Source organism: Protopterus annectens, chromosome 2.part0, assembly GCF_019279795.1.
Source record: "Protopterus annectens isolate FY-2018-M chromosome 2.part0, PAN1.0, whole genome shotgun sequence".
Taxonomy (NCBI): Eukaryota; Metazoa; Chordata; order Ceratodontiformes; family Protopteridae; genus Protopterus; species Protopterus annectens.
This window is the reverse complement of record NC_056728.1, coordinates 1,132,937,417-1,132,953,367: the sequence shown is the minus strand read 5'-3', so window position 1 is coordinate 1,132,953,367 and position 15,951 is coordinate 1,132,937,417. Positions and strand designations below refer to the sequence as shown.

The 15,951-nt window shown below is 38.7% G+C and overlaps 1 protein-coding gene across 1 annotated transcript in view; it reads right to left on the bottom strand.

Moving 5' to 3' along the window:
* FOCAD (focadhesin) overlaps positions 1 to 15,951 on the bottom strand; it is a 2,336,882-nt gene that overhangs the window by 407,074 nt on the left and 1,913,857 nt on the right. The window contains exon 34 of the mRNA XM_044060381.1: positions 2,822 to 2,899. Coding sequence (XP_043916316.1) covers positions 2,822 to 2,899 — 78 coding nt within the window. The remainder of the gene's footprint in view (positions 1 to 2,821; positions 2,900 to 15,951) is intronic.

Genomic DNA, 15,951 nt, shown 5'->3' with positions numbered 1-15,951 from the left:
AAGCAATGTTGATGACATTAATTGAGATGCAATCGATACAAATAATTCTTTGTTATGCAATTATACAAACTAAATACACAAACAATTATGTCCATGTTGCTGTGTACTTCACACTAGGTCTGGAGATGCGACCAAATTGTGTGATACAGAAATTAGAATCGGGTCTAGCGACTCGGACTGTCTCTGCTGAATGTTCAACTTTAGGAACATCATCGGAAATGGAGGCAGAAGTTAAGACATGTTCTGCAACAGGAACATTGTCTAAATTGCTCTGAGATCTAGAGACTCTACCAGAGGAACATTGCTGCGATATTAATTCTGGTACATAAAGATCTCTGCGATTTTTCCTGTACTTCACTCCCTCAGATTCTATGAAGCAGGTTCTCAGCTCGGTACATATACCTGTTACTTGACCAATCTAGTCTAAACCTTTCACCATCTGTATGCTGGCTGTCTCGCCTTCTTTCAGTGGACGAAGAAATCTGCTCGATTTATCATAACTGTACTTCTGAAAAGAATGGTTTATGAATAATCGGGCTCTAATTGTCCTGTTGTTCTTGGCTTTAGGCCTCTACAAACAGGAACTAATAGGCGGTGCTGTTCTAGTTAGCCTAGACAGAAGTCTCTGGGCAGGTGAGCCAAGTATATTGTCACAGGTATGTTTCTGACATTAAGTAAATTCAAAAAGACATTGGTATTATCACGCTTTGACCTCTCAAGTAATTGCTTTGCACTCTGCACTGCACATTCAGCTAGTCCATTCGACTGTGGATATTCTGGACTACTAGTAACATGTATGAAATCCCATTCTCTTGCAAATTTCTGAAACAACTGACTAGTAAATTGAGTACCACTGTCAGAAATAACTTAGTGTGGACTACCATGGACTGAGAAATGACGTTTCAACTTGGTGATAGCAGTGGACGCTAGGTTAGGTAGTAAATCAAACTCAAACCAGTTCAAATAAGAGTCTACCAACATTAAGTAATGTTGATTGCTCCACTCGAATATATCAATGGCTACTGTTGACCAAGGTAGTTCAGGAGCTTGACTTAGCTGAAGTGGTTCTTTTTGCAAATGTGGTTTAGTACTATTGCATACTGAACAAGCAGAAAGTACTTTATCAATGTCTTTTACCAGAAAAGGCCAAAATACTAGTTCTCTCACCCTTTTTTTGGTAGATTCGGAACCTGGGTGTCCATGATGCAAAATCTGGATATGTTCATGTTGTAAGGAAGCAGGAACAACAATTTTAGGACCTTTGAAAATAATGCCATCTTCCATCAACATTTCATCTCTGTAAGGAAAACAGGTTTGCACTTCAGGTGGTACACTAGATTGCTTTGACAGCCATCCAACATTAATGTAGTGAGTGAGCTTTTGCAAAACTGGATCAGTATTTGTATGATTTCTCAGCTCATCAAGTCTCAAGATAAAAAAAGTATGTACTTCCATGATGTCAAAGTCAAAATTCTCTGCAGGAAGCTGTTCCGTTGTATTTCTGGGTGATCTAGATAAGGTATCAGGCAGATTAAGAAGTTCGCCTTTTGTATAGACCATTTTGAAAGTTGTACGTTTGTAATTTGAGCATCTTTCTTTGTAATCTCGCAGGAGCTGAATGCATAGGCTTCTTTAGAATAATAACAAAAGATTGGTGATCAGTTTCAATCTGAATAGCTCGACCTTAGATATAATCATGAAACTTTGAACATGCAAATACTATTGCCAAATGTTCTTTCTCAATTTGAGCATACTGCATTTTCAGTTTGGGTAAGAGTTCTAGATGCAGAGGCTACTGGTCTGGCTTCTTGAAGAATAACTGAGCCAAGAACAAATTTTGAAACATCACAAGAAAGAGTTGCTGGTTTATTGACATCACAGTATCTTAATGTAGGTTTTTGCTTAAGGTCTTCAAATGCTTTCTGGTGCTGTTCCAACCAAGACCATGTAACATTTTTGCATGTCAGCTCTCTCAAAGGTGATGTCAACTCACTGAAGTCTGGTATAAACTTGCCTAAATAGTTCACCATACCAAGAAAACGTACAGCCAATGAACATTATCTGGTGCTGGCATCTCAAGAATGTCTGCTTGCCTGGATGGGTCTGGTCTCAGGCCAGTGCTAGTAAATAAATGACCTACATATGCAACTTGTGGTAGTCTGAATTTGCACTTCAGAGGATTGAGCTTTAAATTCACTTCATGTGCTCTGTCTAGAACTTTCTTAAGGTTTCTGTCATGCTCTGCTTCACCATTGCCTCCAACCAATAAATCATCTACTATTATGGCACAAGGACAACCTGAAAAATTTATTTCATTGCACGCTGGAAGATTTCACTTGCAGAATTTATTCCAAATGGCATCCTGAAGAATCTACATCTGCCAAATCGGGTACTGTAAGTAATCAGTAATGAGTATTTGCGATCAAGCATCACTTGCCAAAATGAACTTTTTGCATCTAAGAGAGAAAAAAACAGTGGCATCTGGCATTAGGGCTATGACTTCCTTGAGCTTTTTCTGTAAGAAATCACCCCACCAGTAGAACTTGCCATTGCTGTGAAGCTAACCACATACACTTCTCCAAAGATGGCTGAAGATATCATTACCCCATTCAGCCACGTCAGTACCTGTGAGGTTAATCAAAGATGACTCATATGGTCCATAATCAGTTTCACCTATCTTTATCATAGGGTCAGGTGCTATCAGTTACAGTCTTAGTGAAATACAAACATAGCAGTAATGGCTGTGAGGCAGAGACTATAAGCAGCATGATTCCCTCTGCATGACACCAAACAGCAGATAATACAAAATGATTGTTCTTACCTGTATCAGAGGGTCTTCTGAGCCAACCAATGCACAAAGTCCATTAACAGCAGCAAGTCGCTGCATGGTGGGGCAACCCTATACAAAACAAATCAGAAGTGCAAGTTAACAGTAATGACAGTGAAAGTCACATAATTCTGAGTAAGTCTCACTGCAAATCAACTCCAATTTTATTTATTTATTTCCAGTTTGATTACCGGTGAAGTCCACTGGGCCCAGACAGCCCATTTTCAGTGGAGGCCCGGGGAGAAAAGCTCCATGAAACAGATTACAGTAAAGATAGCAGTCCAATAAAAATAAAATACAAGTACAAATACATATCAAATAATACAAAGTGTAAGCAATATTGCCCATAGTGGAAAAATATGGTGCAGATACATTTTAACAAATTCACACAGTTAAAGTCAAAAGCTATTTACAATATTTACAGAGTGAGACAGATTGTATGGGAATTAGCTATAGAAGGTTATAGCCAGCTTTAAGGTGCTTAGGAACTCAGGAGGATACCCTCCCAGGGCTTTTGTTAAAGAGTTCTAGGTAGGGAGGCTGCAGTTACATTTCCATTTGGAGAAGAGGTAAGTGTAAAGCAGAGTTTTGAAGTTGTTTGTGTTTGACATTGTCCTTAGTGTGGAAAGGAGAGAGTTCCATTTCTTACCCGAGGAGAAGTTATCCAGCAGGACGTTTGGGTTTGTGGACAGTAAGTTTTGGTGTTCAGATCTGAGAGTTCTATTTGGGGTGTATGGGGGAAGGATGTTAGTAAGAGCGGGGCATTTGTTTGGATTAAATATTAGTCTATGTGCTGTAGTGAGCTGGAAGAAGTCCAGGTAATTTGTGAATTCTAACTAGTTGAGGGATTGGAGGGTAACACAGTGATGAGTGAAATGTTTGGCTTTGGTGGCAAATTTAGAAATTTTGTTATAACAGCTTTCAAGTATGGAAGTGATGGAAGAGGACAGGCTAGTTAGTAGCGGGACGCCATACAAAAGGGAGGGAGGGAGGTAAGCAGAGGCCAGAGAATGCCTGGTAGAAGTACAGAGGAAGTGGTTGTTCTTGTATAGCATACCTAGTTTTTGGTGGGTTTTCTTTATATTTGCTGAATATGGATGTTGAACTTGAGGTGTTCATCTATAGTTACACCGAGTAGTGTAGCAAAGGGAACAACTTCGATCAGAGAGTTAATTTGGCTAAGGACTTGGAAGGAATTTTTATCAAAAGAGAAAGATTTTGAGGCTATGAATAGTAGTATTTTAGATTTGTTAACATTGAGATAAAGCTGATTTTGGCACATCCAGATTTCAGTAGTTGAGAAGGCAGTCTGAGTTTTGTATAGGAGTTCAGGGAGGTTAGAGGGAGAGCAGACAAGTGTAGAGTCATCTGCATATTGGATGACTTTGGCATTAGGAATAGCAGAGTGAAAGTTATTGATAAAGATATTAAACAACACTGGTTGCAGGATGGACCCCTGTCGTACTCTGGTAGGGGTGGGTAAGAAAGGTGAGGTGCATTTTTTCCATTTCACAACCTGAGATCTATCTGATAGCTTGAGAACCAGGAAATAGTGTTTTGGCTAGATTTAGGCTTGAGAGGTGACTTAGAAAGTGCTTATGGGAAACAGTATGGAATGCTTTAGAGAGATCTAGCAGCACTGTGGATACCAAGTTCCCAGAATCTCAGGCTTGATTGACAGTTTCTAAGAATGAGAGTAGAGCTGTTATGGTGCTATGTCCTGGTCGGAAGCCATGTTTGGTAGGGGTAAGAAGTTGTTTTTTAGTCAGAAAAGGCATAAGTTGGAGGTGCATGCATTTTTCAAGGATTTTGGAGATTGGAGAGAGAAGAGCTATAGGGCGGAAGTTTGAAATGTTAGTGTTTTTGCCTCCCTTGTAGAGAGGAAGAATAAAAGTGGAACGCCAGAGTTTAGGGACATAGGACTCCTTTATGGATCTATTAATTAGGATACTAATTGGGAGAGCTATACCATCGGAAGCAGACTTGAGAAAGGAAGAGGGGATGTCGTCAGATGCATTGGAGCAGGGTTTAAGTTTGGATAGAAGCCTTTTTATGTAGTTAGTGGAGACAGGTTTAAGCTCAAACGTGGGGGGGGGGGGTTATTTGGGGGCTTAGATGAGATAGAATGTAGGAGAGATGGGTCGTTGTTGGGAAAAGTTTTAGTAGGGTCGGATATTGACTCTATAAGGAAAGAGTTAAATAGTGAGGCTAATTCGAGGTCAGATTTACTTGGGTCCGGACAGGGGTTATTTTTGGAGTCTGGGTTGAGGAGTGAGTTTATGGAGTTCCAAAAGAGCCTAGGGTTTTGGGGATGGTTGGACTGGAGCTTAGTGTAGTAGGATTTTTTTGTCTTTGAAGATTTGTTTTTTTGCAAAGTCATGGAGCTGTGTACATTGGAGAAGGGTTTCGGGAAGTTTATTCTTTTGGTAAAGCTTCCAGGATTTGTCTCCTTGATGCATAATTTGTTTTGTTTCTTTGGTTAGCCAAGGCACAGTTAATAGTTTTTATTCTTTTTTTCCTTGGTGGAGCTAGGGAATTTAGAGCAATTTTTGCCCAATGCTACCACTGTATCTACAGCATCAGTACATTTTTAGACAATACACACTTTAATCAGATTTCTATATACATAGCATTATATGCTTTTTGACTTCTTTATGGGTAATCTCAACTAATCAACACACTACAGATCGGAAATTATTTGTAAAGTGCAATCTCCTGTGTTCTCACACTGTGAAAAATATGATGAGTTAAAGTAGAACTTATTCAAGAGTCAGACTTTCTTCAAGAAACTATTTATGAATTGTATGTACATGCGGAATGTCAGATTACACCATACAAGAGGAAAACTCAAGTACTCAACATTTATGTTAGCTGAACACAGTCAGAAATGCAGCAGTTTTGAGTTTAAAAAAATATGTAACATTAATAATGATAAAATGCTACGTACAAGTTCAGACCATAGACAACAAATCAAAATCTCAGTGGCTTTGTGCCACATCCAACTTCAGACCATGGCTCCCACTTCCAAACAAGGTAAATGCATTATACGTCTGTCACAAAAATATTAAACAATGGCTTCAAAAGAAATGCAAGACAAAAGCATCCATTGTATGGTACAAATGAACAAACATGAAGAGATGTAGAGCTAATACCTTCACATGCAGAGCAAACCTGGCTTGGAACAGCATGCAGCTATAAAAACTAATTGCTGAATATTTGCATTTACCACTGTGTCCATCAGGGTTATCTACAATTTATAAATTATGTTTAAGTTCACCTGGAAAAACTGCTTTGAATTTTATTACATTTATGTAATGGGGGTTAACGAAGATTCAGTGAATGCAGTGTCGAGGTTACATGGATTGACGTCTTAAGTGTGTGGGATACATTTGGTAGAAAAAGGGGAAAAAAAAAAAAGGATACTCTGCTTAATGCCTAGCATTCCTGTTTTGCATCTAAGTGTGTAACTATACACTGGGGATTAAACAAGCAAGAAAACTTACTGAGAAGGTGTTAAAGCTGTAAATTTGAAAATTTTCTTTACAGATGTCATAATGTAATACTGCAATTAACTTCTAGGTAAAATGTCCAAAACAAAGCAGACAGAGGGGTGAAAAGTTTCATCCACTATGGTGGGTCCTCTCAAAGATTACCTTATTTGTTAAATGCCCATGATCTATTATGTTTGAATTCAAGGAGCCCGCAGCAAAGATACAACATCTAAGTAGAAGCCTAAAAAGGTAGAAGTTTTTATTTTTTTTATTTATTTAACATTTGTTTACCGGGAAAGTCCGACTTAGAACAAAGCCAATTTTCAACAGAGGCCCAGGGAGAAATTCTCCAGATGCATGTCTTTGTAATGTGGCAGGAAACACATGAAAGCCAGGAGGACACGCAGACTCTGCACAGAAGGCACTCCAGCTGAGTTCTCTGGTTTGAATCTCAGCTGAACCTCTTGCTGTGAGGTGACAACACTACCGCTGCACCAGTGCACCATCCAGAGAGAAAGCACACTTCAGCCAGAATGTCATGAAGACAGGTTCTCCCAAAGATGATTTGCTTCTGGATGCAGATCCAACTTATAATACAATAAATAAACTCTATAACAAAAGGAAAAAATTGGTGTCCAGGGCCAAGAAGGAGCAGGTGCCCAGTTGGAAGCAATCTCTCTTTAGCCTGAAAAAGCAAATAAGAGCACTAGTGAAATCCTCCAAAGCAAACTGAGTCCAAATTGGCCATACCTACTAGAGACAATCATAAGGCCTTCTTCACATATGTCCACAACCTCAAACAAAGCACCAAGATCTGTTCAGAACTGGTGGTCAAGGATTCCACATGGACAAATGCCGTAGATACGGCAAACCTGCTGGCTGACAGATTCAGCAAAAAGTTTACCCCTCTGCCCCCCATCAGTAAATCAGGACATTGCCAGTACCTGCCCCCTTCCCCTTATCCAGGGATCAGGTCATCACTGCTCTCTCAAAGGCAAAATATACAGCATCCATGGGACTTGATAACATCCCAGGCTGCATCCTACATGAACTCAGGTGGGAGCTTGCAGCACCATTATGTGCCCTATTCAACCAAAGCCTGAGTACCTACGCATCCCAGCTGAGTGGAGGACAGCCACTGTCATTCCTTTCCACAAAGGTGGAGCGTTCACCAATCCAGGAAATTATAGATCCATCAGCCTAACTAGCCTGATCTGCAAGGCCATGGAACGGATTATAATCGACCTCATTAACAAGGACATTGGCAACCTCCAAACGCTCGATCCCACACAGTTTGGCTTCATCAAGAGAAGGGCATGTCTGTTAAATTGGTTGACTTCTTTGAGACAGTCACCAAAGCTATGGATGAGGGAAAGACTGTGCACACCACCTACCTTGACCTGGCCAAAGCCTTAGACACTATTCCCCACTCGGGTGTAATAGATAAACTCTCTCAACTAGGCATCAATCCGTATGTTACCAGATGGGCAGCAAACTAGCTCACTGATAGAACCCACCTAGTGAAAATAGGGGAGGCCACCTCAAGCAGTAGACCTGTAATGTGCAGCGTACCCCATGGTTCGGTCCTGGGGTCTCTGTTATTTGGGATTTACTTTTCTGAGGTGCAGGCCAAAACCAGTGGGCTATGGCTGAACAAGTTTGCAGATGACTGCAAGCGGGGCACTGCTATCAATTCCCCTAGTGATGTAAACATCCTCCAAGAGGGTCTCACCCAAACAAACGACTGGTGCCAGAAACATGGCCTCAAGCTGAATACCAAAAAATGCATCATTGTCCCCTTTGGGGAGAGTGACGTCCCTACAAATTATTACATTAATAACAATGCAATCAGTCCTGAGGGATTTGGGCACCCAGGTTGATAGCAACCTGACTTTTGACCACCATGTTGCTTCCGTTGTACGGAAAGCTTTCTATATGGCCCACTTCATAAGTAAGGGTATCTCATCCAGAGACAAGCAGGTCAGAACACCCCTGTATTCTTCCCTTATAAGGCCCATTACTGAGTACAATGCCCCTTTCGGCATGTACCTCACAAAGCACATGCAGCAGCTGGAGAAACCAAAGAGGCTTCTCACCAGGAGAATCCAGGGCCTCAAAAATCTACCACACACAGATAAGCTAAAAGCCCCATCTCCCTACTCAGTTTCATACAGACTCCACAGATGTGATCTCTGTCTGGGATACAAAGAAATCTCGGACCCTGCCTTGATGGAACTTGCTGCATATCCGCAAGTCAAGCTCCACTTGAGTAACCCGCACGCATGGTCTCAGCCTGGTCTGCGACATCAACAGGACTTGTTGGCAGGAAACTTTGTGTCTCAGAGACTCTCCCATTTGTGGAACAGACTCCCTCTCCACATCAAGCAAAGTACCTCTTTACCCCTTTTTAAGAGCAACCTGGATAACTGGATGAGAAAAAGAAAATACATTCCCTGGCATTCCAACAATGTCCTTGCTTGACAGGGGCATTGAGTGCTGATTTGTCTAAACATGGGCTAAACTCTTGACTAGGCTTTTAAGGGCCTCAGGCCAATAGCCTAGTAACTTCCTATGATCCTATGTTAAAGATGTACAATTAAAGCCAGGTATCTGTAAAACTAGATGTAAGCCAATGATACATTCCTGAAAGGTGCATTAGAGTCTGTCTCCTCTTCCATTGTAGTACTACACTGCCACAGTGGTAAAACTTGCCATCCTTATAGAAAAGACTAACAATAGACTTGACAGTTCATAAAAAGGGGGGGGGGGTTTCAGCAAATACTTAGCTTTTCTAGTAGGAATAAAGGAAACAAGCTCTGCATCTACCTTTATGTGCTCATGCAACCCAAGGAGTTAGAACTACTACTGAGTGTAGGAGTTGAATGTGTTTGTTTTCATTAAAGCTTTCTTTAGTTTACTCAAATTTTGTTGCAGTTATTAATTCAAATTTATTCTCTGTTGCGGCCGTTCGTTTGTTGACTGAGTACTTTCACTTCATACATCAATTCTGATTCCCCATTTCTTGGTTACTACAATTGATGGTGCATGTGCACTGAAATGAGGACACATCCATCCTTATCTGTTCTGAGCAGCCTGAAAATATTCATTAACATGTACAATTCGACACTGTGCCAACTCAGAAACTGTCTGAGAATAAAAGGGCAAAAAAAATGATTTTGCCTTAAGAGAAACATTATCAATGACAAGAGAACTTTTGTTGTTGCTTTTTTTTAAACATGTAAGACTTAAGAGTGGGAAGCTTACACAACTGTGGAGGTTATGCTTACTAGCAAAAGCAAGAACTGAGATAAGAATCTCACCAGCATGTCAGTCAAAGTTCTGGTGTTAAAGGGGAGACAAATTATTCAATGCAGATGGACATGAAGGATATGATACAAGTCAAAGAAGTGGGTAGATTTACAGTTCAAGAAAAAAAAAAAAAAAGACTAGCTCACAAGCCAGGTGGACAAATGTTTCCACCTAGCCTTGAAGACAAGCCTAAGTAGAAGGCTTCTTAGTAGTGAAAAACGTGCCAAACATTACTTGGGAAAATCCCATAACTGAATAGGAATACTTCAGTAGCCATGCTTCAATGTGAAGGGGATCACATTGCAACATTGTTAGGGCACCCTTTACTCAGATTAGAACTAGTTATGAAAAAGTCACAATTTAAAGAGACTAAAACTATGCAAGAAAGAGCCTCAATCAATGTATGGAAAATTAAGTTAAAAAGTAATAGTTTTTGACGAAGTTACTGTGGCAAGTAGAACAGAACTCACATTTATTGGCTTGAAATGTGTATGTGTGCAGTTAAAAATGCTCTTTAAAAGTCACTGTACTGTTTTTTTTAAATAACTCAACTAAAATGCTTAGCACCCTTTTTAATTTCTCCAAGTCTTTTGGGTTTCTAATACCATGACGGGAATGGACCCCATTCCTAAGTCAAAGTACGGTTAAAGTTCATGAAATTAGTATTAGTTTCAATCGTTGATGTTAGCCAGGAGTGCTCGTCACAGCACCTGCAATGTGCCAATAATGACTCCTCCTGCAATTCGTATGGAGTTACATGTGTCAGTAACATATCTAAGTACAATTGTAAATTCTTTTTTATAAGACCTGTTGTTCCTACTACTATTGAAACGGTCTGGGTTTCCTTCTTCCACATTACCCTCATTTCTGCCTGCAAATCCTGGTATTTTGTGACTCTTGTCTCTGTATGTAAGACAATGTAGCCACTGGGTGTAGCAATTTCAATGATCAATGGTACTTTTGTCTTCTTTTCATAGACTACTTTATCTGTTTTTCTCCCATCTATTTGTTGAACTGTTGGTAATGGGTGATCCCATGTGATATAAACTTCAATATTTTCTATAAAGCTTTGTGGCTCAAATTTCCAATGTTTTTCAGCTACTTCACTCTTATAATGTTTGCACAGCCCCCAGTGCAACATGCCATTAGTATATCACAGCCAGCAACAGATGTGTGACTGTTTCCAGTTCTATTTTACAAATCCTATATTTGTCTGTTTCTCCCACATTTAATGGACTTTGTAAACGAACATGTACATAGTCCACTATCTTGGGGCACCAATATTAACTTTGGCTTTTGGTTTAAATTCACCTCTCCTTAACTATTCCTGATCAACATGAGGTTGTTTCAAGAACTTTCTGAACTTGCAGCTGTATTTATCCATTTTCCACATTTCTTGCCTTCTCATCTGATCCTTCAACTTACATTCTTTCTTTTGATTTTTGGCACATTCAAGTTGCTGTCTGATTTTCATCTACTTCTGGTTTGATTTCCATTCCAGACTGACACCAATATGCTTCTGCTGAACTAAGCAGGGAAGTCATCTTAGACTCATGTTTTAAAAGTTTTACTGTTTGGGTCTTGTGAAGTCAGCAGATATGTATGCTGTCCTGTCCTGTGAATGCAGATCTATACATGTAATCAATTTGGAGGAGGAACATACCTCAGAATGGGAATATACAGTCTTGGTATATACTGATTTTTTTTATAAATCTTTTGATAAGCATGAAGCATTCTTCTTGTTTTACTGTCCAACCGATCCAACACCTTCTGGGGTCAATCACTCCATACCTGTAAATTAGGACAGGAACAGCAAATTGGTTTATAGCTTGGACTTTTTCCTAGATGTCAGAACTGTTTTCGGTATTATTTTTTAGACTTCTAAAGTATTCCTTACTAAGTTTATTCACATTTGTTTATATTTGATTGTTGATCCATCATGAATTCCCAAATATTTATACACTCTCTCTTACTCGAGTTCTTTTATATCACATTCCTGTTCCAGGCTGATGTTTTCTTGGCGCAGCTTTCTTGTTTTAAAGGTTGCTTTTTAACAAGACGCAATGACATTTTTATATCTGAAAATGTTTTGACTACTTGCAATTGTGCTTTCAGTTTTTCATCTGATAAAATATACAGTTTTAAATAATCCACAAAAAAAGATGAGAAACCTTTATGCTTTGTTGTTTTCTGGGAGCCAAATTGTAGCCACGACCTAACATGTAGACAGCTTAATGGGTTAAAGGCAAGACAAAAAAGCGGAACTGACAAAGTGTCACCCTGGAATATCCCACATTAAATTTTTAACCATGGAATAATAATTTGTTCTTAATCATGGCTTAACTGCAAAGTGGTTTGTCACTGTTTCATGGTCAGTGCAATGTATACATTTTTAAGCATTCTTTTATCAATGAATGCAGGATAACATCAAATGCTTTTTTGTAGTCTATCCATGTCATACATAGATCCTTCCCCTTTTTACAGTTCCCCATTATGACCTTATTTAACAAATAATCCTTTGTTCCATGTGACTTTCTTTTTTACCCTTTTGTTCTACTGCCATAATTGAGTTTTCTTCAAAATGACTATAAACTCTACTGGCATCAATTATACTGTATAGTTTATACATCATTGGAAGGCAAGTTATTAGTCTATAGGTTTTAGGATAGCTTGCAGGTTCGCTCTTAAAGAGTATTGTTTTTTTCTGTTGTTAACCAGGTTGGTGTCTGTTGAAGGGGTTTATATAAATAATTCTTACACATGGCTAAATCTTCAGCAAAAGATGTCAATACTTTTAGCCAGAAGTTAGGTACTGCATCTGGGCCTGAGGTTTTCCATTTTAGGAGCTTTTCTTAACTTTATTTCAATTTTTCTGGTTGTTACTTCATCCCATTTCATATCCTGTACATTTGAACGTCTTATTCTTTCTTTTACTTTTTCTATCCATTCAGCATCTTTATGTTCCATAGGATCTTCATAGATATTTCTCTAAAATGTATCTATTTCTTTTTTTTTTGGTGGTGTTTCAATTCCTTTTGCCTTGTTTCCCAATTCTCTATAAAACTTTTTTGCGTCATCAATAAATTGCTTATTTTTTTACTTTTCCTTTATATTTATATGCATAACTTCTAAGTTTTTCTGCCTGTGCTGATATTTTGAGTTTATTATTTGTGACATTGCACGATAAATTCTGATCTGTTCTGATACTTCACATTGCTTTTATCACGCCTATCTTTCTAAGTATTTTTGGTTGACCTGTTCCCTTTTCTGTACTCTTCTAACAGTGACACTTCTTGTCTTAATTGCTTTAAAGTTTCTCTATTCAGTATTTCCATGATGGCATTTGATTTCTCCCTTTATTTCCTCTTACTGCCCTGTGTTTTTGTGGTAAAGTATGTTATTAATTTAGATGGACAGTAATATATCCTACCTACTTCTGTTAAAGCACATGAACTTCTATGAAGAGTCCTAACTACTGTGTTCATTTGTTTCATCAAACATCTAACTTTTTGGGATTTAATGACTTTCTGTAGTCTATTTCTTTCAACTGATGTCGATATGTACGCCCATCTCTGTTAAATCAAGCAAGTCCTCTCTTACATTATTTTCTTCTAAACTGAGGACACATTCTTTGTTATCCATTTCCTGCAGGCATTCTACAGAAAGTTCTGGAGCATCTTCCTGTGCCACATTCTCTTCAGTTTCATCCTGTGTCATCCATTGCTCTCCAATATGGGAACTCACTTGCCTATCAGTCCACAGCACTGACTGCATCAGAGTTGCCAAAGTTTCCTGTTCCTTCCCTTGCTGTACACAACTGCAACTGAACTTTTGCACTGGTTTCCTATGGAAGGCTCCAAAGTATCTTCATATAACTGATCAGATGTTTTCCACTCCACTGGTTTCTCCTTAATTTGGGAATCCATTGCTCTATCCTACTGTGGTGTTATCAGAATTACATTTTATACACCCAATCCTTCACTTTGCAGGTGGTCAATAACCTCAGTTTCTATTTCTTTAACTTCTCCATTACTAATCCTCTTTTCTGCTTTTCCTCTTTGTTTTCTTATTTTTTTTGTACTGTAAAATTTTCCATCTCTGGATGCCTTTGCCTGTATTTCTCTTTAAATATCTTTGGTGCTGCTCGTTTTGTATTGATTAGTTTTCCTTTCTCCTTTGCATAGATGTGACGTTAGGATGTACTGTCAACCATGCCAGGTGAAGTGGGGCAGTGGATGTGTAATGTATGCCAGCACAGCTAGCTGGGATTTTGTAAATAATTACATGTCATTTGTATATCAAATAGATTTGTGCAGATGCTTGTGATGAAAATGTATTTGTGAGGTTTGCTTGTTTTAAAATGTATCAACAGTGCACCTGCTGGATGGAAAAGAAATGTACATGTATTATTGTAAATTAATTAAATGTATATTTCTTAACAGAGGAATGGAAGAAAACTGGTTAATCTCAAACTTTAAAGTATATCTAAAATTAAATTACTTTATGGGTTAAGCCATAAAGATATTATCCCAGTTTTGAATGGAGCCAGAGACACAATGTCTGTGCTAGAGAATAGGTTGCATCTCCCATAGGAACAGTGGAATGGTTTTGTTTTATGACTTACAGAACCTGCAACAGATCTTAGCAAGCTCTATCTGTGTGTATGGTAACACACACTTCCTGTGACTAAAACTCTGTTGTTTACTGTAAATAGATATTTAGTATTTGCATGTCCTTTTATTATCTATTATTAAATATATTAAAACTTTTCATTGTGGCTCATCCTTTTTAGAAAATATTTAAGCTCTGAGAGCATTTGCATATATTTATTTAGTGATAACTCTGGCCATTCCTGAAAGCCTGGCAGTTTGGTCAACATTACCATTTGTATTAATTTCACTCAGTATAATCGGATACCCTTTTAAGAGCCTTGCAGTATCTGACTGGTGGCAGTGAATCTACCTTAGTCTGGGCAAAGTTGGTAGAACAGGTAATCTGTGCCATCCTTTACCAGGTGTATGTGTGTGTGTGTGAGTGAAAATTAAATCTGAGAGAGTGTGTTTGTCAGCTACTTCAGCAGGGACATGAAGCACTGGTTTTACAAACAGAGTGGAGGAGGACTTTGTTTGGGCACTCGGCTGAGAACTTGACTCTGAAGCTGACCCAGTGGGGAGCCTTACTGGGGACCTGGGGAGAGACAGAGGTGGAGACTCAGAGCCTGGGCTGAGTGTGTTCCCTGTGTGCTCTTAAGGGAAACTGTGCTTGCGGCAGAGAGGTCTGGATCTGGAAATATTGAGTGTACTCATTTGTATTCCAAGTGACCCTCCCTCTCCAGTGTCAGTGGTGAGGATTCAGGCTCCTTGATTACTGGCCCAGAGTGGGGATGTCACACATTTCCTTGATTACTGGCCCAGAGTGGTGATGTCACAATAAATATTGCATCATATTAAATCTCTTTTTCCTTCCCATGTCCAAATTTCTTCTTCAGATGTCTCCTGCTCCTCCTGTTTCTCCTTACTTGGGGGACTCATCATCTGTGATATAACCTGTGTTAGTCTTTCTACACTAAATCCTTCATTTCAGCTTATATTTTTTTAACTTCTGCTTTAGTAATCTTTTGTTTTAAGTTCCCTCTTAGTGGTACTATTTTTTGTACTGTGAAATTCTCCACATCTGGATGCCTTTGCCTGCATTTCTCTTCAAATATCTTTGGGGCTGTTTTTTTTTTTTCTTTATACTGTTTAATTTGGCTTTCTTCTTTGCGTAAATATTGCACCATATCAGATCTTTCTTTCCTTCCCATGTCCATATTTCTTTTTTATACCTTTCAAAAATGTCTAGATTTTGTTCTTTATATTTTTCACACTTCCTCAGTTGCTTCTTTTTCCAAATGGTCCAAGGTTTCTTGGTCTATATAAGGTTTTTCATAAATCAATTGTATTAATGAACACAAATTTGTATTTGAAGCTTTTGACAGTTTTCTCTTGTGTAAGTATTTTTCTTTCCTCTAATTTCTCTCTCAATCTTTTCACATATCGTCTGTCCGGAAATTCTCGTTTCTTGCATAATAGTAGCAATACATAAGTTATTTCTTATTCTCAATAGTCCAATCTCTCTTTATAGCATATTTTTTGGCCTGTCAATTTTTTTTCTGATTTTTTTTTTGTGGTTACTACTTCCTTCTACAACAGGACAGCCTTCCTCCCTTTAAGCCTGGCCTAGCTTTATTGTTGGAATGTTTCCATGTCTTAAAGATTCTACATTGTCAGTTTTTTCATTCCTAGCACCAGTCTACCTACCAGAATTTGGCACTTTTTTTTTTAT